General features: G+C 48.3%; 1 protein-coding gene across 2 annotated transcripts in view; it reads left to right on the top strand.

Annotated features, from left to right (window-relative positions):
• The window catches only part of LOC113427939 (uncharacterized), a 58708-nt gene extending 37720 nt beyond the window's left edge, over positions 1-20988 (top strand). The window contains exons 3-15 of one of the 2 annotated variants that reach the window (XM_087972020.1): positions 1385-1558; positions 2255-2404; positions 4713-4754; positions 5853-5937; positions 7043-7120; positions 8365-8431; positions 10424-10612; positions 12014-12189; positions 12751-12912; positions 16081-16190; positions 16872-17061; positions 18003-18120; positions 19004-20988. In XM_087972020.1, coding sequence (XP_087828146.1) covers positions 1385-1558; positions 2255-2404; positions 4713-4754; positions 5853-5937; positions 7043-7120; positions 8365-8431; positions 10424-10612; positions 12014-12189; positions 12751-12912; positions 16081-16190; positions 16872-17061; positions 18003-18120; positions 19004-20685 — 3223 coding nt within the window. In that variant the 3' untranslated portion in view covers positions 20686-20988. The remainder of the gene's footprint in view (positions 1-1384; positions 1559-2254; positions 2405-4712; positions 4755-5852; positions 5938-7042; positions 7121-8364; positions 8432-10423; positions 10613-12013; positions 12190-12750; positions 12913-16080; positions 16191-16871; positions 17062-18002; positions 18121-19003) is intronic. The other variant, XM_087972021.1, reaches the window with a different exon arrangement.
• The last annotated feature ends 3262 nt before the right edge of the window (positions 20989-24250 follow it).

Below are 24250 nucleotides of genomic sequence, written 5' to 3'. Positions count from 1 at the left end.
CTTGTCCTCAAGGCGGTCGTCACTCCTTGCAATACGCACACACGCACAGGTTAAGAAAACCACCCACCCAGGGGGAAAACGGGGATGGCGGCAGCAGCTTTGCGCAGCCCTCACTCTTCAGCTCCCCGAGTTTCCCAGCCGAGATGCGCTGGCTAAGGACTTGTCAGGGTTGATATTCGGTGCAACTGGGGGCCCATCCTGGCAAAAGCCAAACGGCTCCATCCTGAAGTAGAGGACTGCGGGGGTGATCATGGTGTCCTGCCCCTCCGACCCCATCCTCTGGCCTCCCCTCCCCTGTTCTGGCCATCGGCTTCACGGGGTCCAACAGAGGCAGACCTTAGCTTTGGAACTTGATGGAGATTTGACCAAGAGGGAAGGGGGAGACAAGGAGGGGGCCAGGGAGGACCATGCAGATTCAGGCAGCTTTATTTCACTCCATGCACGTACAATACGATGCTTCACACTCCATAATTCCCAACCAATGAGGCAAATTGGGCCAGTCTAAAGATTCCCTGGAAATAGCTGTGCTTTGTGAAAAGGGGGGAAGGGCAGAGAGAGGGAAAGAGGAAAAGAAAATTAACGACCTCTCACCTGCCATAACCTGGCAGAAAAATGCCAAATGAAAGCAATGCATTTTTCTAGAGATGGAGGGCAAATGAAATAACAGCTGTATTAAATGTCCAATAATTTGAACATGATGTTTTGTTTAATCTTTTAAAGAAATATATACAGTATTTTAGTTTAAAACCTCTCTCCAAATTGTTATGTACACTGGAGCTCTTTTGCCCAATGAAAATATGTCATTGCTGGCATCCTTAAGATTACAACCTGTGTTCCAGAAGGAGACTTTGGTGTTTGTTTTCAACGTGTACCCACCCCCCCACCGGTCACTGTGAGTTGGGCAGCCACAGGAATCTATGATTCCATAGGGACTTCTTAGAAGTAGAAATAAGGAAATAAATAAAGGGTGGAGAACATGACATATCTATCCAGAAGAAGCCATGAGGTTGTTATGCACATCAGGACACACAGGAGGTCACTTCCCACTCTAGAGCCCTCCCCCACTCCCCAATACCCCCCCCCCTGCTACAAAAGGAGAAACCGGCAAATGAACGCAAGAGTAGTAAAGGGCAGGTTTGGAGGAAGGATAACAAGATCTGCTTGGGCTTCATCAGGCAATTGTAGTCAAGGAAAGAGCTTAATATTTCCTTGAAAACCATGGTACTCGCTGAAGATAAAACTGGACTGTGGTATCAAACTAATTCACTTCAGAGATTGCTTCAAGGAAAATGATGAAAATGTGCTTTCCTGAACAGTGACAGAAAGTAAGCACGGTGCAAAAGTGTTAATATCACCCCAATTCATGTCCTGCTCTCTTTTCCAGCAGGGAAATTATTTTGTCATCCACACATGGAGATAATGGATTACCAGCTGGAGTTTTCAGCAACCCAAATTCCCTCTTCCTTTTGGATGGGCGTGTCCAACTTTCTCTGGGCTTGCAAACTCAAGAGAGGCATTTGTTCCTCTTCAGCAACATGCTAATTGTGGCCAAATCCAAGTAAGTATGAGCAAACATTTGATCCTCCAGCTAATTCTCTTTGCTAGTAGCAAATGTTGGGTTCGTACAATGTATGAATACCAAAGCAAACCCATCACATGAGGCCTTGGTGTGAACCCTGCTTTCTAATTTGTAACCATGAGGTAAGGCGGGGGTGTCAAACTCACCATCATCACAGCAGCGTCACGTGACGTATTGGAACTTCCCCCCCTTTGCTAAAACCGGGTGGGGGTGGGGCCAGCACGTGGGCCGCGACTTTGACACCCCTGAGCTAAGGCAAATCAAGCCAATAGGTGGTGATTGGGCCATGTGATGCGATGATAGGTGCAGGGGAGGGATTTGTAGTTTTGACTTATTGCAAGGAAGTCCGGAACTTTCAGATTCGGGATTTCCCAGTTGTGTCAAGTTTATTATCCAAAATAAAAAGAACTTTTCAGAGGATGTCTTTCTCGGGGTTATTGGTTGGAGTGTAGAGTTGCTGGAACGCTGACATTGGGTTTGTTTCAGAAAGGAAATGATGGCACACGGGACTTGAGTGTGAGCTGCTTGTCACTTTAGGTGTGAGCGAGTGTGTCCGTGACTCTGTGGGAGAGTTCTTGGTTGCTGCGTGCAGGAGGAGACGGATCAGGGACTCTCGTTGGGATCTCTGAATTCTGCGAATACGCTTAAGAGAAATCTCCCTGGCTTGTCACACAGGTCTTCTTCTAGCTTGAAACTGAAGAAGAAAGTCCACCTGAGTGAAGTATGGACCGGATCCTGCCTTAGTGAAGTGTCAGAGAAGAAAATGAGTCCAGACACCTCTTTTGTGATTGGCTGGCCGACTGTGAATTATGTCGTCACTTTCAGGTAGTGTCCATAGACCCCTGTCTTTGTAAGGGACCCCTGTGGCAAGAGATGAACCCAGACCACCTGCTCTGCCCTCATCAACAAGGGGCGCCTTCCTGCTTACGACAAGGGCAAAGTTGCAACTGAGGAGATGGGGAGAAAGTGGGGGCATTCATATGCGCAATCCTCACCCAAACAACTCCGCTCACCCTAAGGGTTGCTTAGCCATGTTAGGTAAACCAGCAGTTTCAAGGGTAACTGAGAAAAATAACCGTGGGTAAAATTCACGGTATCTCCTTCTGGCAGCCACTCTCAACAGTGGCACCCTCCAAACTGTTCGCCTTCGTCCCGTTGGCAGAGGAGAGACCCCCCCCGGAGATAATAGGGGCTGCTCGTTCCCTGTGGTTGAGAGGCAGAACGAGGGGGCCTTTGATGGTCTCCGCAGACCTTCCCTTAAAATGCCCAACATATGGACCTCTGGAAGCAAAGGCGAGGCTCAGATCGCAGGATACCCCAGAGGCCTTTCATTTCTACCTCCTGTCCAGGGAGTCAAGAAGATCATGGATTATTCCTCACATATATTTCCTACGGTCTCACAAACAAGTTGCAATCAATCAGTCAGTAAACAAAAACTACCCTCATTAAGATTATAGTTATAAAGCGACGATGCCCTGATATTTGGCTAAAACTACCCTATCAAGCGTTAGCTTCTTTTGAAATCTCTCAGATCTTTTATTGCACCACAGAATTTCCCAAATCCAATTTTTCTTCTATATTTTTATGGAAGATTCTGGCAGATAACATATCTTTAGCCAGTTAATAGTGTTTATCCAGCCCAGGTCGATGACATAAATGCAGAAGGAATTTTGCACATGAATTCGGCGCGGCGAGTGTCTCCCCGTGAGCAGGCGGAGAGAAGCCGCCCTGGGGTGAGGCTCCCCACTCCAGAGCCTGTCAAAGAGGCGGGCGGTTTCCTGCGCCCAGCTGCACCCAGCGGGGGGAGAGGGGAGGGGGGTAGGATGTTGCACTGACCCTTGGCAGCCAAGGACCACCAGAGACGGGAGTATCGCAAGGGCTGAGCTCCGGGCCCAAACCTTCAGGCTAGGCCTGGCTTTTGCAGCAACATCCGTTTATGGGCACTGTTTCCCCCACGTCCCTGAAGCTGCCTGCCAGGGAAACGGCTTCTAGGAATTGTGCAAGAGAGGAAAGTGGGGGGGGGGGGGAGTACAAGCTAAAACCTGGATCCGGATCTCTTGCTTCTGGGGCTGAGCTTCTCCCTGCTGCTCTGAGCCGCCGGCCAGGAAACCCGGCTCAGCCAGACCGTGTGCAGCGGGGGAAAGTGGCAACAATCCCTAGACCTCCACTTATGGCCACACCCGAGCCCCAAATTTAGGTTGCTAAGTGAGACATTTATTAAGTGAGTTTCCCCCATTTTACGACCTTCCTTGCCACTGTTGTTAAGTGAATCATTGCAGTTGTTCAGTTAATAACAGGGTTGTTAAGTGAATCTGGCTTCCCACTGACATTGGTGGTCAGCAGTTCCCACAAGGGCTCCCATGTTCTCCAGGACAGTGTGGCCGCCAGACAGAGGAGTCAGCTGAGAACCTCTGAGTCTCCATCGCGTGACTGAGGGGAGGCTGCAGTGGTCATAAGTTCCTTTTTCGGGTGCCGTTGCAACTTCCAGCGGTCACTAAATGAACTGTTGTGAGGACTCCCTGGAGAACAGCCCTGAGTGTGACTGACCAAAGAAAGAGTTGTGGGTAGTTAAGCATGAAAGCCCAGAGTTTACCCTTTTTTCCCTAGCTATATTTGATTGTGGAGGGATAGTATATCGGCCAATACATCTTAAATACACAGGTGTATGCTATGTATTCTCTTACAGCTGCAGCATATCTGTATGTCCACCCATGTGCACAGACACACATGACACTCTCGCCTCTTTAAAACAATTACAACATTTTGCTCCTTCTAATCCCTCTTTGCAATCAGTTGATTCTCTCATGCAAAGTTCCATCAGTTTTGCTCATCCTGTCCGTACCTCAGCCTGAATTTTACCGCCAAGGGCTGGTTCCTTAAAAGGAGCAGCCTTTTCCTGCTGCTGCCGCCGCCGCTGAGGTCTGCTGGGGGACCCCAGCCCCAGCCCCGCACCCACCGGCAGAAGCCTTCAAGGCCAGGAAGGAAGGAGGACACCTCAAGTATTTCCTCCTTGGCAGAAGTAGAACCCAGAGCCGTGTCACACCTAAGATTTGGGGGTTTGCAGATCAATATAGTAAAGTTGACAAAAGCTGTGTGATATCATCCTGCCTCAGTGTTTTTTCTTTATTTCCAGCTCTTCGGAAGTGAAGGAAAGATGGCTGTCCATGCTGCTCTGGTAGGAGATGGCTTCTTCCTTCTTTTCTGCTCTGGGTTATTGCATCCTTGAATACTCGAATACAGCTCATCAGTCTGGAACCCACATTACCTATCTGATATTAACACAGTTGAGAAAGCCCAGAAATATTTCACAAGAAAAGTTCTCCACTCCTCTACTCATTGCAGAATACCTTATACCACCAGACTTGAAATTCTAGACCTAGAAAACCTAGAACTACGCTGCCTTTGGTGCAATCTAAGTATAGCATATAAAATCATACATTGCAATGTCCTCCCTGTCAATGAATACTTCAGCTTCAACCATAACAACACAAGAGCACACAATAGATACAAACTCAAGGTTAATCGCACCAAATTTGATTGCAGGAAATACAACTTCAGCAACAGAGTGGTCAATGTCTGGAATACTCTACCTGACTCTGTGTTTTTTTCCCCCAAACCCCAGAAATTTTAACCTTAGACTGTCTACTATTGACCTCACCCCTTTCCTAAGAGGTGTCTGTAGGGGGCGTGCATAAGCGCACCAACGTGCCTACCGTCCCTGTCCTATTGTTTCTTTTATTTTTCTTATATGTATCCATCTATTCATAACTATGTTTATACTTATGCCTATTATCTTGTAAGCAATTGACAAATCAAATCAAATAAATAAATAAATAAAAAGTCCTGATCAAGAGCAGGGAGGCCCTGCCAGTGAGCCAAGAATTAGAGTTGTGGGGCAGGAGATTCCCTGCCTTCCTCTGTCCTCCCTGTTTCAGCAGCCTCGAGATGAAAGGAGACCTGGACTGAGAAAAATGGGGAGCACCAGCTTCATTTTATGACATACTTGCTCCCCCTCCCACCCCCCAATGATGGCTTTCCCCATTTTAGTCCATTCTGGGCATTCACGAGGTAGGACATCACCTTGGGCAGATTCCCCCATCTCCACCGAATAATGGAATTCCAATGAAATCTCTGTGGGGGTTCCAAAATTCCCAGGCAGAGGAATTTTAGGATTCCTCAGAGGACATTAAATGTCTTTTTTTCTATTCAACTTAATACAGTTATACTGTGCAGCACAGCATTTCTGAACTCACCTTCAATATTTGAATTACAGGCACATCTATGAAATGAAGCAGACTGAGTACGCCAGAACTTTGCCCATGCAGATTTTGGTGATGGACAAGGAGAAAAGCTCTTCTGTGAGTAATCAAGAAATTGTTGTTGTTGTTAAAAGCTGAAAGAAAAACTGCAACTTAAACTAATGAGTGAGGGGATCCAAGCCTCCAAAATAACATCAATAGGTGAAGAATTTATTTTAGCCAAAATTCAGTGGTCTTTCTGTCATTAAAGAGTGTTAAACATATTTGAAAAATCAGGGAATTTAAATTCAACCCCTGCTTCCATGCCAAGAATGACATTTTAGGATCACAGGTAAAATGCATTGGACTTTTTTGTTTGTTTGTTTGTATAAGAACTTGGGGAGAAGAAAAATGTTAATACCAAGTTTTTGTTAATGACCTCTTCAAAATCATTCTACAACTGCAAGAAGAATTTGGATGTGATCACAGCCGCAAGATGAGACTTTTGCAAACAGCGATGCTCCCTGGAAACAAAACTTGAACTTTGAAGAAGAGGATAAAAAGAGTACCGGCATTTTTGGATATTGATATTGGAGAAGAGTCCTGAGAGCTCTGTAGATAGCCAAGAAATGGGCACGTAGATGATCAGACAAATGAAAGCAGAGTTCTCACTTGAGGCACAAGTGCCCAGCCTCAAATTACCCTGCACATCTGCAAAGGTCCAGCTCTCTGGAGGAAGCTTTGATGCTGAGAAAGGTGGGAGGAAAGAGGACACTCAACCTGAAGGTGGACAGAGGCGATGCCCAAGTGGCCACTGGTCACATTGGGCATAGATCATCCTGGAGTTTGGCCTGTCTAGGTGGTTGCCGGAGTCAGCATTGACTTGGGGGCACATAATATTTAATCAATCAATCAACATTTCAGAATGACAATGTATTTTTTAAAAATTGGGATCTGATATTAGCAGTTTCTGAAGCTTCCAGATTGCAAAGTCTAAAGCTCCTATTTATTGCTATAGAAAACCAAGGGCTTCCTCAAGGTGGATATTACTAATTTGTAAGGCCTTTGGAATTCAGAGCTAGAATATCATAATGTGACAAATGAGTAATCTTATATGTTAAAGAATGTTGCTGTAAATATGTTTCATATAATGATATTAATTCATTAAAATATTCTTTTTCAGAAAGGAATGGGTATTATTAAGATGTATGTTTGTTTTATTTAGAACACCACATTAAGCATCTCCAACATGGAAACTGCTGACAATATTATCAAAAAGGCCACAGAAAATTTGGGGGTTCCTGTAAGTATAAGTATAACATCCGGTCGAAAATGGCTCAGTGACATTGGGGGGAGAGGAATGCTCCTGGCTTTCCTCGGACGTGAGAGGAATGGCTCCTGGCTTTCAGACAGACAGAGACAGACAGAGAGAGAGAAGAGAGAGAAAGAAGAGAGAAGACTCAGAGAGAGCAGAGAGAGAGAGAGAGAGAGAGAGAGAGAGAGACAGACAGAGAGAGAGAGAGAGAGAGAGAGAGACGTGAGACAGAGAGAGACAGAGGCCAGAGAGACGAGAGAGACAGAGAGACAGAGAGAGACAGACAGAGAGAGACAGAGAGAGAGAGAGAGAGAGAGAGAGAGAGAGAAGAGCAGAGAGAGAGAGAAGACAGATCCAGCGATCCAGGTGGATCTCTCCATTAGCCTATGAAGCAAGTCAGCTGCTGAAGTGGAGAAAGTGTGGAAGTATCTTCATTAAAATCCTCTTTGCAAAATCCCTAAGCACCAGATACTCCACAGAGAAACAGACAGATGTCCCTCCTAAATCGTAACGTATCATGGTGAGGTGACTTGTGCAGAAGCAATTCTGCACAAGGGTTGTCCCATGTGGCCACCTTTGGCCTGGCCCAGCTGAGCATATGGCTGGTCCTTTTCTTGAGAGAGCCACTGTAAGGAAGTCTCTAGTCATGCAAGCAGGTAGCCTAGTTGCATGTCGGAATGCAGTCGTTGTGCCCTCGTGGGGACCTAGGCCCTGTTACTTATGAGCCTAACCGAGGCACACAGTCCATGAGGTGGCCTTCCCCGGGTGGATCAGGGAGGGCAGAGCTGCGGTCCCAAAAGCCTCTTCCAAACAGTCCTTTTCACAGCTATGGGAGGACGGAGTTCCAAGCCATCTTTGCCGTTGTTTGTGCTGGGCCATAAGTGTGTGTATATAGGAATGTTTGTATAAATTTAAAGGGAGGTTCACTGACCCAGTTGTGCTGGCCCTGCAACCTTTGCATAGATGAGGTGCGGTGCAACACAGCGGGTGGGTGCTTGCTTGGACTTGCATCTTCCTGGCTGCTTGTCTTCCCCTCTCCTGCACCTGCACCTTCCTTCCAAGGCCAACACTTGGTTGCCTCCCATGAGATTCATAATCCTGGGTTTCCTGATTCCCTCCCTGCCTCCTTCCAGGTGTGGCCTGTTCATTCTCCTTTCTATTGTTTTTGTATCCAATTGCTCTCCTCCTTCTACAACTTCATCTTCACTCTTCTTCTCTCCTTCCATTCCCAGGGTAGACCAAGTGACTATCACCTCTGGGTCATTTCAGGAAGGGACAATCCTGCATACCCTCTGATTGGTAAGAACTCCTCCTTTCTCGAAGGGAGGCGGGAGTGGGGAGAGCCGTGGCAGCTGCAGCTGGGATTGGTGATTCACCTTAGCCAAGATGGGTGGAGTTACCTAAATCCACAAGGCTTTCAAAAGACCTTTTCTGTGTTGTTCTAGCCAAAAGCCTTCTTGTTAGTGCAATCAAAGTCTCTCTCTCTCACACACACACAAACACAGTACTGTATAGACATGGGTAGAGAATATGTGGCCCTTCAGGTGCTCTTGAACCACCTCCTATCAATCAATCCCAGCCAGCAAGCCAGAGAGAGACGGTCCTGGTGGTGTAGCAATACCTGGGGTGCCATCACTTCTCCACATATCTAGTGCAGCCTTGAGCCTCGGTTTGGATTGACAGCTAAGTGGGAAGAAGTCTGAAAGCTTTTCCTGTTGAAATGGAGGCCAAGAGGGGAATGGCCTGTCCCATAGGACTCTTTCTCAGAGTGCCCAAAGGCCGTTTCATAACTGCCAAAGGATTATAATTGGGACTAAGATCTCTGGAGCCAAAACTGGTGAGAAGGCCCCCATTGTTGTCTCTACGGACCAGTTTCCCTTCAAAGCGGCCCCTGGGGTGCAGCCAACCAGTAAGCCCATCACAGCGGCCTGCAGTGGGAGCCCTTGTGAGAGAGTGGTGGGCCCACAGGGAGCCTCATGAACTGGAACTCAAACGATGCAGGATTTGGGGCGGGGTGGGGGGTCTACATGGGAAGGGTCACTCTGGTGGCGAACTGCCCTCTCTCTCTGTTGGCCAGGCCTTTGCAGCCTGCCCAGCCGCCATGAGTTGAGGGAAGAGAAGAGCCGGCCCTGCTGCTTTGCAGCCTCCTCGGCTGTTCTTCAGAACGCCTGACTGGCCTTCCCAGGAATCCTCTTCATTGGCACAGCCAAATTCTGCTCTACACGGGTCTCCGTTGTGACCCCTTGTACTGTGAGAACTAGGCCCCAAGGGTGTCCTCCAAGGGGGGGGGGAGGGTCAAGCTCCTGCTGAGACAAGAGACGCCTTGTCCCCGCTGAGCCCTTTTCTGAGCGCAGCATCTCCCATGGAGACCGTTACAGTCCAAGAAGGCTACAGTAGAGATCTTGGTGTCCATGCCCGCTTACATTTTCATTTCCACATCCCATCGCAGAGCCCTGAGACGACCTTGCTGACCCCAGGGGTCCACAGACCACCGGTCGAGAACCCCTCAGGTGGGTGGGGAATTGGGTGGCATTGGCAGGCACATTTCTGTGCCCTCCTCTGCATTGGAGCCCCAGAGGTCGGTGGCAGGAAAAAAAACATGGTTTCGTATCTTCTGGCGGTTCGGTGGCTGGCAGCGTCCTTTTGAACCAGAAAGGAGCAATTTCCCCTTTTTGCATTGCCTTCCCTTCCAGAATTATGTGCGTGGATATCTCCCCTTTCTTAAAGTCAGGATATTTGGGGAAGCTTCTCAGGATCGGTGGTGGATCAGGCTTTTTGGCAAGGGGATGATGGGGCTTCATCTATTTGTGAGGCAAGCACAGCCTTATCAGGAAAACCCTGCTGTCAAGGAGAGATTATTCCCCTTCCCCCCACCCCCTTTAGCTTCAGGCTGATCTCATTTCCTTGCTCAACAGCTGGACCACAGCTGGCTTGGGTCACTTGTCATTCTGCAGATATTCATACTCTGGGCAACTCAGGCTGCGATAATTCCGTTTATGGCAGCTTAAAGTGAACGGGGTCAGGCCAATAAGAAAACGGGACCGCTGAGGGCCAACAGCTGCTCCCTGGCTTGATTTGATCAGTCACTGTGACGGGCCTTCCTGGGCTCCTGGGGTGGGTCTCCTTCCCCTGGACATTGGACACGCCTGGGCTCAGCCTCCTTCAGCCATAGGGCCCTGAATCCCAGTGGGCCGATTCTTCTGCTGCTTGTTATTTCCCAGGCTTAAAGCTCGCCAGGCCTCTTGGCCTTCAGCAGAGCACTAAGCCAGCCTGTTGTTGTTGTTGCCACAGGACATGAGCATCCCTTCAGTATCATCCTGGGTTGCCTCCGAGGCTCCGTGGACCAGTGGCCAGGCCCCAGCAACGGCCTGCTGCTTCCCGAGGAGCAGGAAACATCACGGCTGGAGCAGCTGCCCAGGAACCGGCAGTGCCACTTCATCCTGAAGCCCAAGCCCCAGGTTCCGGGGCAGTTGCGGAGAGGTAAGAGGTCCTGTCATAACGTGGAGCCAGCCAGGCCGTGGAGAGATTCAGAGCAGGGGTGGGGCTTCAAAGTGGCTTTTGCCACCAGTTTGGTGGGTGTGGCTTGGTGGGCCGCTTTGCACACATGCACGCACCAAATGTGGCAACCGGCTGTGCTGCGCAAAGCAGCTACGCTTCAAAAGCAGGGAATAAAGGTCAGCATGGGAGCCCGGCGGGCAGGTGGGCCCAACGGCAGCTCCTCAGAGAGAACCGGTCTCCGCTGATCTTGGGCGCTACCAGTAGGCCAGAACCGGGCCCAGCCAGTAGAATAGCACCACTGATTCAGAGCCACGGAGTGAGACACCCAGGCTCAGCACACTCCCACAGTCTCCCTAAGGCCATTTTCTCAATGTGGGTCCCAGTCCCACTAGAAGCCATGGCTGCTGACACCCCGGGAAAGCCGTCCACGCAGCCCCACAGACCCTGGAGAGCCAGGCTGCCCCAGAGGCTGTCTGGCTATGAATGGCCCGTTTGGCAACTTTTGAGCCTCTTCGGCCACGCAGGCTGACTTAATGCTTCCTGGGACTGTGGTCTAATCAGGCCAAGGAGGATAGCACCACCCGCGCCCTATGAGGGACCGATTTCTCAGGCACAAATGGGACTGGCCCCAGAAGGCCAGATCCAGGGGGAAACTGGGGTTCTGCCTGCTGTTTGTGACTTCAAGACTGTCCAAAGGGCACAGCGGCCCAAGTGCGCCAGGCCTGAAGCCCCCAATGGTTCCCTCCTTCTGGTGCCGAATCACCCAGCCTGATTCCTTTCTCTGGGGTGAGGCAGAGTAGGGAGAGCATGTAAAACTCCACCTTCAGGAACACCAAAATGTTCCCCAAGGAATCAACAGTCAGGAAAACTGAGGCTTTCTTGGCTCAGGGCCGCTTTCCCAGGCAAGTTCGACCCTTTTGCTGCCCTGCTGGTTGTAGCGCTTCAGAAAACGGCTCAGAATTTGATGGTCAGTTGTTCCTTATTCTTACCTTGATTAAAGAGGGGGATGGAATGAAGCCCAATGAACTATAAAGACTTGTGGTTAAGATACTCTGAGATGGAACTTCATGGACAGTTTTGGACAGAAGCTCTTTCTCAGTTCAACCCAGCAGGCGGGGTGGTCATTGTAGCTAGAAAATGAGAGGTGACCACCCCCCGGGACCCTGCCTTGAACTAGCAGGGGTGAAAATGGGATAACAAATAGGATGAAAATGCCAGAAGGCATCACGTTCGTCAGGCAAGGAGTCCTTCACCTGGGTCTTCATGAGCCGCCTTCCTCCGCTCCAGCTCTTCCTTTGTGACCACCAGCCTCCTTGACCAGGAGCTGTCCTGAGCTGCAATGGCCGTTTGACCACTTGCCCCCGCCTCCCTTTGTGCTCACAGCCCCTTTGCAGAAGCATTTCAAGCGCAAGAAGTCTCTGATCGACTGGGCTCTTCGGCGGAGCGTCAGCACCCCGACGGGCAGTCCTGCCTCTCAGTCCCCAACCAACCCCCGAAAACTCTTCGGCTTGTCCTTAACATCCGTCTGTCCTGAGGGGACTCTTCCCAAGCCCATCATGGTAAGACCTGCTTCTCGGCTCACCCACCAGAGTTTGGGTTTGAAGGGGCACGTTTGCATGAAAGCTCCAACCCAGCCAAGTTCTCCTGGCACATGGTTTCATCCACCTGCCACTGTGGAGGGGAAGATCTGGGACCTCTGGTTCTGGGGGTGGGGGGGGAGAGGCCAGTGCTTTCCCTGTGGTCCTAGCATGGAGGGGGCTTCGCTCTTGAGGCTGGCCTGAGTGGAGGCCAAAGCTCAACTGAAGCCACGGATGGAGCAGACCGGGGCCTCCACCCGACATCCTACTGCAAAGGGAAGGAGGGCTAAGAGTTGCGTCTAGTCTTACTTTCTCCCACTCTGTCTGGGAGAAGCAAAGGGCCTCAATGTCATGTGGTTCTTCCTTTCTCCAGTTCCCATTAACTGAGTTTCTTAGATAAAGACTTTGAGCAAGGTTTCTCACCCTCAACCACTTTGACATGGGTGGACTTCAACTTCCAGAATTCCCCAACCAGCACAGCACAATAATTTTAGAAAAAGTACTATGGTGACGGTGTGATCTTTGCCTTGGCCCCACCTGCAGGACATTTTGTATCTGCTCTACCATGAAGGTCCTTCCACCCAGGGCATCTTCCGGCGCTCCGCCAATGCCAAGAATTGCAAGGAGCTGAAAGAAAAGCTCAACTCGGGCAACGAGGTCCGAGTGGACGGTGAATCTGTCTTCGTGGCGGCAGCGATCCTTACGGTAAAGTGGGTCTCCCACAGGAGTCAGTGAAACGCGATGGGAAATGTCAGAGCCCATGGAAAGCTGGTTCCCATAATTCCTGACCCATATATAAAATAACAAAAGCTGGAGTTTGATTCAAGGAAACACTTTCATTCCTTCATTCGTTGCCTTGAGGAAATAGTAGAAGAATTTCAAAGAACTTTAGAAATATTTCTGTAAGACTAGAAATATGTATTATCCCAGAAATGCTGAAATAAAGGTAGACGATGGATACGCAACCCACAAGCAACAGTGAAGGTAGGGACTTCTGAATGGGAGTGCAACAACTGAGGAGTTGCCAAAGAACAAGAGATCTTTAGGTGGAGCTGCTCAGAGCCTCTTAAAACTCCTTTTAAAAAGATTCTGAGCTCCAATGGACACCATTACTCCTCTAGCAACTAGGTGACAGGTAACCCTTTGCATGGGATTGCTGACCTGTAGCCCCTTAACTTAGCTGAAGCTCAGCTGTTCTCAGTCCAGCACCTGGAAGCAAAGTCCTGAGCAGGGGAGGGACGCCTGGGAACCAGCGCAGGGCTGAAGAGGTCTTGTGACTTTATTCTGACATGGAGGGGACCGGGAAGGTGAGGGTGGGTGAGGGAAGAGTCCAGGGAGGGAGCGATCTTTCCAGGAGGGTAGGAGAACAAAAGAAGTCCTGGAAGAGTCCAATTAATCAATGGGTTGGCTGGCCTCCAAGAAGTTGTGGGTGCGTCTTCCTTGGAGGTTTTCTTTTTTATATATATTATCCCTTTTATTGGTTTTTAATACAAAAATACAAAAGCAAATAATAGGAAAACTAGGGGAGGGAAGAGAAAAATAGGGGGGGAAAGGGGGGGGAAAGAAAGAAAAGGCACTGACTTTCAACTCCCTTTGGTGCAGAATAAGACGGTAACATCAAACCTCAACTTTTCACTTGTACATAATGGTATAAACTAGCCATTTTTATAACAACAGATCTATCTAGTCAGTAAAACCCAAAATCATAGTTTATTTTTTTTTCCATCTCAACCACAAAGTCCAGAAGTGGTTTCCAAGTAGAAACAAAAATCATTCAGTTTTTGTCTTTGGTCAAAGCAGCCAATTTAGCCACCTCCGCTAATTTAGCCATCAGTTTTTGCAGCCCTTTGTCCATTGTGGGGATTGAAGTGTCCTTCCATTTTTATGCATAAAGTAATCTTGTTGCTGTCAACATATATATCATCAAAAGTTCCTATTTTTTTCCAAGTCTTTTTCCATTAAACCCAAGAAAAAAGTTTCTGGTTTTATCTTTATGTTCACTTTAAGAATATTCTGTATTAGAATATGAATCCTACTCCAGTATGTCTTTGCTTTGCCACATGTCCACGACAAATGATATACATCTTTACATTTGCATTTCCAACATTCATTTGAAATACCTTTATAATGTAAGGACCTGCCTCAGATGTCTTCCCAGGAAAGCATAGCTCTTGAAACAAACGGTGTTTCAGAAGGAATTTTTACTGAGAGAAGGGATTGCAGAGAAGTCAGGCAGAGTCAGAAGATTCCTGTATGAAGCCTTAAGCTAATTTCCCCTCTTCAACCCCCATCCAGAGCCCCATTTCGAAATATACCTCTGCCATGGTTTAAAGAGAATATTGGTTGCAAATATTGGTAATGTCTGAAACAAAAAAACAACACCCCATCTTTAGTAAGACATTAATCTTCATTACAAAAATTCTACCCAATAATGATAAAGTGCAATGTATCCCATCTTAATAAGTCCTTTTTAATATCATTGCAGAGAGGCACATAATTATTTTGAAACAGTTTAATATTTGTGTTTGTCAATATAACCCCCAAATATTTCACCTTTTGCTCAACCCTAAAGCCAGACTTTTTAGTCAGTATACAGCATCTCCATCCTGTGAGATCATATTCTTACCCAGCATTGTTATTTTCTGTTTGTTTATTTTAAAACCCGCTGAAACCCCAAACTCCTTTGATTTCCTTATCAAATATCATTGGAGATTTTCAAGAAGAGATTGGGTAACCCTTGTCTGGAATGGTGTAGGATCTCCTGCCACGGGGAGGGGTTGGGACTAGAAAACCGCTCCAGGGTCCCTTCCCCACCTCTTCTTCTATGCTCTGTGTGGAATGAGGCTGACCGAGGAGCTGAATTCAGAGGCAGCCATCCAAGGGAAAAAATTTCAGCCAAGCTTGGCCCAAAGGTCGTGTGCTTCAGCCTTCCAGGCCCTCTGCCTGCAGCAGAAATGGACATTGGTCCAAGAGCTGCCTTGCTGGTATCCACGTGGCACGCGGGCTAAAGAAGCTCTGCGCAGCCCAGAAAAGGTTCTTTTCTCTCAGCAAATAAGGATTGACGCAGAAGAAGGTGGGCAGAGCAGTTACAGGTATGAGGGCTCCGTTCTTCAGAAAATCAGTTTCTCCAATATGGGGAGGGAGAGATACCTTTGCTGAATGTTTTATTGGGCCAAGTGTGATTAGACACACAAGGAATTTATCTCCAGTGCAGAAGCTCTCAATGTAAACTCAAAGCAACAGAATTATAACGACAACAACAACGACAACTATAACACCAATAAGAGGAGGCAGTAAAGAACGTAATAAGAAGGATAATTAATAATACTACAGCCATACTAGGTGGATAAATACATATAGACATTAGACAGCATTGTGAGGTGTTGAGCAGAATGTTGGCACGAGGGGAAAACACTGTGTCTAGTTGTTTTGGCATGCAATGCCCTAGAGCAGCATCCCGAGGGGAGAAGCTGAAAGCGTTTTATTTCCAGGATGTGAGGAGTCTGTAGACGTTTTCTCAGCCCTCCTCCTGATCCTCCCCCACCCACATACACACACAACCAATCAGTCTCCTCGAGAAGGCAGGCTGGTTGCAATTGTTTTTTTTCTGAAGTCTTAACTATCTGTTGGAGTCCTGTTTGGTTGCTGTACCAAACCGTCTTATGGGAGTTGGGAAGAAGACGGCAACCCATCATCCACATGTGACTCTTAGAACCATTTTCGCTACACTCAGATTGTGACCTCAGAATCTAGTGGCCAACCTGCTGCTTCCTGGAGGCTCAATCGTTAAAAATGCTTTCAAAGAAAACAAAGCTAACTTGGCGATTGGGCACGACTGACTAAGCTGCCCTACGTATCTGTACTTCAATTTAGGACTTTCTGCGAAATATACCCGACAGCGTTCTGTCCTCAGACATGCACAATCTATGGATGGAAGCCATGGATAAGGAAAGCCGAGCACACAAGACGGAAGCCATCCAGAGGTGGGTGCTGCTTTCTCTCGCCATTTCTCTCTAGGCCCGAATCAGCTACGTACGGTGGCGGGTGGGCGCCGCCTGTGTGAGGGCTGGGTTTCACAGGCTCAGGGCATTGTGTGCATGGAGCTGTTCAGAGCATGTGTATTTCATTGCTTGCTAAGGTGCTCAGGGAGGTCATATCATGCGCAACCTTTGTCGGCCTGTCAGCTGGCCGATGCCACTGCACGATGGCATCTCCCTCCGCATCTTCCTTCTGGGTGGAGCTGCTAAGAACTGGGGTTGAGCAGCCAGCCAGAGATTCCACTTCCCTGCAAAGTCATGGACGTAACTGGGTCTCTCCGTAGTCCGTGCCTTTCACTTTCCTACGGCTCCATGTTCTTGGCAATCCCCACACAGGGGCCTGCTTCCTCTTCTGCCTTGGTTGGTTCAGACGAGCCGTTGTCTGAAGGAAGAAGGACCCTGGTGGGACAGGAGCAGCCTTCCTGGGTTTTCCCCTTGGCACCCAGGCTCCTGGGATTCTCCCCCAGCAGTCCAGCTTCTGCTGAAGACGCCCAGGTGGGGGGAGGGGGCCTCCATACTCGAGTCCCCCCACCCAAGCAGTTTGCACCGGGTTATCTGTGCCGATGCCACCCTGAGCACACAGGATTCTCCAGCCATGGTCCATCTTGGTCTCTTTTCTTTGGGCAGCTTAGTGAAGCAGCTTCCGGAGGCCAACCTCCTTTTGCTCAAGCACCTGTTTGGGGTCTTGCACCATATCGAGCAGAATGCGGGGGAGAATCAGATGAATGCTTCCAACCTGGCTCTTTGCATCGCCCCCAACATGCTGTGGCTTCCCAGCCCCACTGGACCCGAGGAGGAGAGCAAGTCGGCCAAGAAGGTGATCTCATCCGTTCACACTCGAGGGCTTTTCCTCTCCGCTAATATTCCTCTCCTCCCACGGGGCAAGCCTTGAGCAGGTGGGGGGGTTTGGACAGAAAAATGGCGGTCAAAGTTATTGAAGGCCACGCTGCATTTAAACAACGTCAGCGTGTTCAAAGTTGCCAAAGAGTCCAGAGAGGCAACTTGCACGATGAAAATCTGGCTTGCCCAACCTGCAGCCCAAAGTGCCCCCTTTCAGGCCACCGTGGCCATCGGTGGGAAGGGCTGGACATGAAGGGAGTTGGAGGTCAGCCCAACTGGACCACAGCAGTTTGGGCAAGGCTGGAGTCAGTCTAGCTGCCTTAGGGTTGATACATTAAGGATTGGAGTAGAAGGCCTGCAAGGTGCCTTCCAACTCTGTTATTCTGTTATGTCCTACTTCCTGTTTACATTCAATCTGTGTAAACCTGGATTGTTAGATAAGCAAAAATTGACCAAACATCCTGGCTTAGCCTGTTATGCAAAGTGGGGCGTAGTCCTCCTCAGTGCTAGATGGAACTAGAATGGAAACATCCAGGAATTGTAAAAGCAGAAACCTTGGTTTCTTATCCCACCAGGTATTTTCATATATGGCCTTTTTTCCTACAGTTTTTTTTAATGTGCCAACATGCTTAATTAGAACAAGTGTTATCACTAAATGTATAAGTAAACAAGAAAGGTTCAGCAAAATTTGTCAATCATATATTGAAAAAAAATATATCAAGAAAATGTAATAGATTCATTTGATCAATTATAGGGAACCTTCTACAGCAGGTATAAAACACATGAAACAACAGCAAAAAAGAGATTATTCATAAACTCCTATAAAATTAAGGTCAATTACCTAAGTGAGGCAATTACCTTAGTGAGACATGCAAGGCTGCTTCTCCCATTCTGACCTGGGACTGTTCCTTTTGGTAGGTGGCCATGTTGGTGCAATTCCTCATTGAAAACTCCTCTGAAATTTTTGGAGGGGACATCGCTTCCCTGTTCCAAAGGACAGAGAAGAAGAAGTCCCGAAGTGTGGATGACTTGCTAGGTAAGATGGTTGCTAGAGTATTAATTCATTTTTATCTTTTCCAGGTACACAAAGATGTGGGCCACCTTTAACAGCATTAACAAGAGCAGGGCCAACTGCAGAGGGAATTTAAAAAAAACAAAGGACCACAACTGCATGGTTGAAGCCTTGTCCTCTTTTTATGTGCACTGAATGGTCACTTGTGGAAAGAGGGTGGGGCTTCAACCATGAGCTTACGGCTACCATCTTGACTTTTGCCATACAAACATGGACAACTCTAACCAAGAGTCTTTCAAATGTCTCCTATTCTCAGAACTTGGTTCTTCCTCATTACATACCCTCATCAAAACTTTTTAGCTGAAGAGAAACTGCAGATGGCCTGCCCTAAAAATAGTATTCAAAATTAAAATCAGCAGCACTCTAAATCCATCAAGAAATGAATCAGAAATTGTTCTTCCTAAGCATCAACCAATCAGAAGCAGAGGAAATTTTTTATTAAATCAGATGATCGTACCCCTAAAAGCATCCTCATCTGACCGTCACTCTGCAAGGACTAGGAGAGGAAAAGGACCGAAGGGGAAAAGGCCGCTTTCTGGCTGGGTTGCATCTTTTATTGTTGAATTTGTACCTGCTTCTCAACAAGATGCAGCCACGCCACTGGAAGTGTTCTTAGGCCATCCTGTCTGTGAAAACTCCTTTTAAAATAAATTTCTTGAAATGCACTTCTTAGTAGTTTGCCAACTTATTTAGAAGAGCTTTAAAATCTGCTAACCCTCCACACAATCTCAGAGGGATAATTGGGGTGGAGGAGGAGGAAGAGCAGGGACGCTTTGGCAGGCTTAGGCAACGAATGCCACCCTAGATACCGTCTTCTGTCCTTCAACCTTCTTTCTTCCCTCTGCAGTTCAGCACAACGATTCCTCGGATGAGATGGACGACACAGCCCCTTACCAAGAAAGAGGCCAGCAACATTATGGGCTGGAAGGAGACGATGGCCTGTTCAGCCCACCCGCAGGGCTGATTCTTAGCGAGGAACAAGAAGGCTGGGACTTGTTCAGCGAGATCACGGCTTGCTACCAGAATAAAGCCAGGAAAAACGCCAGTGCGGACAGTTACGAGCTCCTCGAAGAAGAAGAACGTTCCTTCTGCTCCCTTGGCTCGCTCGGCTCGCTCAGTCCTGCAAGGAACCGGTGCTCCTCGGAGCCCAGCGTCTGCCTGAGCTCTCCGTTCCCTGCCCAGGGCCACGAGCCGGTGGCCCGCCAATCCAGTTGTGACGCCACCATCATGCATAGCCACGGCGATTACATCCACAGGCTCAAGCAGTTGCAGCTGGAGAGTCAGAAGCTCATTGAGGAAGGTCTGAGCCCCGGGCTCAGCAGAGACAGGCAAAGCTTCTGGAGGTCACCTCTGGGCAGCCGGGCAGCCAAGGAGATCAACCCTCAGAGAACAAGCCTGTCCAACCGGTCCAGCTTCTCCAGCCTGTCTTCCACCACCACGTCTCCCTCAGCCTCCTCTTTAAGCTCCCTAGACAGTGCCTTCTCCTATTGCTCGGAGTCCTCCGCCTTCAGCCCCATGGATGTCTCCAGCCTACCCTTCATGTTTGGTACTTCCACCAGGCTCCATACTTTGTCCACCAAAGAGCTCAAGAAGCCCCTGAAAGGATGGCACAAGCCCTTTACTCCTCCTTTGCCCCGAGGCCCTGGCAATATGGACGCTTGCCCTGAGAGGCAAGTGGAGGACCAAGAGAAGAGCCACAGCGGGGGCGAGGGGCAGGTTTTCATGCCCCTTAGGACGACTGGAAATCTAGGAAACGAGGACAACTTGGACGGAAACCAGCAGGAGTCGCCAATCACCACAATGCCCTCTCTGGTTCTTGGAAGACACGGTTCTGAAGACGCCGACCGCAGGCACCCTGTTCCTGAGGCTCCTGCTCCCGTGAACCAGTATGTACGGAGGGAGAAATCTGTGAAGCACTTAGTGGTCCGATGTGCAGAACCTGCTCTTCACAGTCAAGAGAGTTTGAAGCGCACCAAGATCACAGTGTACATGGCCCCGAAAGAGCGAAGTCCGAGGGATTCCCCCGTGGCACCAGAGGAAGCCATCGGAACTGTGAGCCACCAGGGGACCAGCTCAGGTGGGAAACACGGTAGCAGAGAAGGCACTTCCAAGAGCCTACAAACTGTACGAGTTCATATTCCCCAGACAGTCTTTTATGGACAAAACACTCCTTTGGTACTCCATTCCATTTCAAGGAGGTACCACCAAGGATCTGTGGGCCGCTTGCCCCAGGAGAAGGTGCCCCAAAGAGCGGAAGACGCGGGGCAGCTGCCGATGCATCCGGAAGGGAAGCCCAGCCAGGATGGCGGGGGCACTTTCCACGTCTTTCTCCCAGCTTCCATTCGCAACACAGTCCGGGGATACTTCAGCCAGGACAATCCCAAAGACTTTGGCCCCACAGGAGCAGAAATGGTGGAGAAGGAACTGATCCGGAGCAGAGTTGAGTGGCTTAGGAGCCAGTCCTGCCCCAGCGCCCAAGCTGAGGAGCACAACAGCTTCTGCCTGTTGGCAGAGGAGACCTTTGTTTAAGAGCCCACACCTAGCCGGAGGGAGGGAGGGTCTCCTGTAAAGCAGGAAGGGGTGGGAAGCATCTCCCAGATGCCTCAGCTGGCCTCATGCAGGACCTTCAACCAGCGGGAGCGTTTTTTTCCCAAGCTTGCCCTTTTCCTGCCCAGGACAAAGAACAGGCAGCGTTTGTCTAGCACAATTTCCAGTGTGTTGCTTGTAGCTGAAGCGGTTGTACATTTTCCAGCATCACCTCATGGAGAGATGAGAAGGAAGGAAGGAAGGAAGGAAGGAAGGAAGGAAGGAAGGAAGGAAGGAAGGAAGGAAGGAAGGAAGGAAGGAAGGAAGGAGAAAAAAATACACAAAAAGTGTTCAGTTTGGTTCAAAAGTCACACCAAACCTAATAACGAAGGAATAATTTTGCCCTTCTAGAGTTTTCACAGTTTTGATTTGCTTTTTTTTTTTGAAAGCCCATTGAAAAATGCCACAAGGCTCTTATGCATTGTTAACGGTAGTTAGTTTCTTGGATGCATCATGTGGAAATCCAAAAGTTCTAGCTGCTATTCCAGTCTCCTTCTCCTTCCCAGTTTAGGCTTTCACCCTCTGTCTTCGCTTGAAGTTCCAGCTTTGTCCCTGGATGTGTCTGTGTGTGTGCGTGCGTGCGTGCGCGCGCATGCAGACTCTGTGTGCGGATGATTTATGCCTGCTGTTCTAGCTTTGGCAAAGCCTGGCACGAGCCCTTGAGATGAAGAAAGGGTTAGGGGTCCAGATGCAGCCAAGCGTGGGTCATCCCAAACCCCACCAAGGGGGGAGGAGGAGGAGGAGGAGGAGGAGGAGGAAGGAAAATGTCAGGAAAACCTTGTTCCATTTGCAGTGCAGAGCTATGAAAGGACCGCCAAGAATGGCCGTTCCGCCGCCTTGCATTCTGGCAGACTGTCCCATCTCAAATCATCCTGTTCGAGAGTTGCGCGAGGTTGCCCCGTCACACACGTGTCCTTCCTGCCTTGAGCTTCACGGCCTCCTTGCTCCTCCTCCGGCTTGGGAAGGCAGAAGGAAAGCCTTCCTTGGTCAACAGAGTGGGCCAGCCTTGGAGATGCTGGGTTGTTCTCATTCAACAGTGAAGGTGTAGATGGAAAACGAGCCCACTGTTAGAATGGAGAATGTTTTAGTTCTGTGCAAGGTAGACTGGGATGGCAACTGGGATGGGTCAAGAGAGTCAAGGGGTCAATCCTGGCTCTGCAATCGAAGCCCTGCTGGGAGTAAAAGCAAGGCGGGCTTTCATCACACGTTGCGGCCACCCTCTTGACTTTTTGACCCATCACCTTCCTCCCATGACTATTTCCTAGTTCCTGTAAGCTTAATTGGTAGGCAGCCCACCCCTCCAGAGATGTTGGGACCTAGAACTCCAAAGGCAGGAATTTGGGAAGGGGGTCTCCTCAGGACCTTGGCAGGACACCAGGACGGCTAGTGGAAAAGAGGGTGGGGCGAAAGAAAGAAAAAACAGTCAAGTCAATAGAAGGAGAGGGTGGAAGTAGAGATTGCAGAAGCAGAGAAAGATAGAAAGGTGGTGGATTAAGATATTCTGAAAAGTATTAAAGGTTGGGGTTTTTATGTATATGTATGCACACCCACCCACACGCACACCCACACACACACTAGCTGGATAACCATGCTTCGCATCAGGCTATGCAGGAGCCTGGGCTTTCCTTCTTTCCTCCTTTCCTTTCCTTTCCTTTCTCTGTTCCATTACTTTCCATCTCTCCATCATCTTATCTATCTATCTATCTATCTATCTATCTATCTATCTATCTATCTATCTATCTATCTATCATCTATCTATCTATCTATCTATCATCTATCTATCTATCTATCTATCTATCTATCTATCTATCATCTATCTATATCTATCTATCTATCATCTATCTATCTATCTATCTATCTATCTATCTATCTATCTATCTATCTATCTATCTATCTATCTATCTATCTATCTATCTATCTATCTATCTATCTATCTATCAATCAATCATCTATTCAGCAAAAGTGTTATAAAATACGATCCTCCAATTGTTGTTCCAAAGGGTGGTTTTTTTTCAAGAGGCAACTGGACTTTCTGGTTTTTTTTTGAAGATGTTTTGCTTCTCATCCAAGGAGCTTCTTCATCTCTGACTGGATGGTGGGTAATAAAAATACTACAACCCTTGATGCCAAAGTAGCTTCCTGTTTGGAAGTTTAGTTTGCATCCTTTTAGAGAGTAGTTGAGGGAATTTGGAGGTTTGTCTGTGTTGTTAGGTCACCTGAGTGCTGCAACTGTCAGGTGGACAGAGTTCTTTTCAGGTGAGGTGGGGGAGTAGAATCTCCTTAGCATCAGAGCGTGTTAATAATAATAATATAGGAAATCCTAATGCTCTGATGGTCATTTCGAAAAATCCTTTCTTAGTGAGCACCTAGAAACCAAGAGGAACCTATGTGCCAAATTTCAAGTTTGTAGGCTTTACGGTTCTGGAGATTTTTGGTTCTGGAGTGGTATTTCGCTGTTATACACACACACACACAGAGAGAGAGAGTTTAGGTAGCAGAAATAATTGGATTGTTGCAAAACCCTCATTAAAAAAAAATAAAGGCATTTTTATTTGCCCCTAATAGTTGTGGACTAATCTTAAATAATATCTTTCATTTGCAAGCCAGGTAGGATGAGGTGCCCCAAAGAAGTTGAGACGGCAGCTGCGATGACACAGTCACAACCTCGCTCATTTTGTGTGTGTCACGCGGGCAGCACAAGGGGAAAAGGCCTTGATCAGTCAGGCACAGCCGCCATCTTGGTTTTCTTTTTGCGTCCTGAATAAGGCAGCAATTCGGGTTATATGAAGAATTTATGTTTTCTTAAAAGCTGATTAAAACCCATTCCATTTTGAAACTGGAAGAAAAACAAATTATCCCTATAAATCTGTTTTTATCCATTTCTCTCCTTCCTAAGTTGGTTGTTATGATTGGAAGACGAGTTATAAACCCTCCGCAGCCTCTTGCGCATTAGCTCCTTAAACAGGCTAATCTTTCTTTCGTGACATTTCTAAACTATTGTTGTAAATATTTAAATAAAAGAAATAACGGTTTTATTTGTCAAAATCCTGGCTCATTTTTCTCAATTCCTATCCCTCCAAGCGGAGCCCTTAATGAGCAAGGCTGAGGAGCCTCTGATCCAGCAATTCCTCCAGCCGGCACCCTGCAGTGCCAGAAGAGCCGCTCCAGCCCTAGGCCCCATCAGCAGAACCAAGATCAGGTGAAATGTTAGCCTGGGTAAGGCCACACTTGGCATCCAGCAATATAAAAGAAGACTCTGAAATCCCAGAACCAGGGCAGAAAAGAGCAGCAAAGAGCGCCAGGGGCCCGGATCGTACACTGACTGGGAGCTCTGTTCAAGAAAAGGATCAGGGGTGACTTGATCGCTGCCTTCCAGGACTCGAGAGTCAGTCTCAGAGGAGGGGGCAGGGCGGGGTCCACTTATTCTCCAAAGCACCCAAGGGCAGGACAAGAAACACCAGGTGCAAGCTCATCAGAGAGAGGCCCAATCTGGAAATAGGGAAGAATC

This window comes from Notechis scutatus, chromosome 10, assembly GCF_049901735.1.
Source record: "Notechis scutatus isolate UNSWTSFEM ecotype Mainland chromosome 10, rNotScu1.2, whole genome shotgun sequence".
NCBI classification, from domain to species: Eukaryota; Metazoa; Chordata; class Lepidosauria; order Squamata; family Elapidae; genus Notechis; species Notechis scutatus.
Note: the sequence above shows the minus strand (reverse complement) of the source record. Positions and strands in the feature narration are given on the sequence as shown.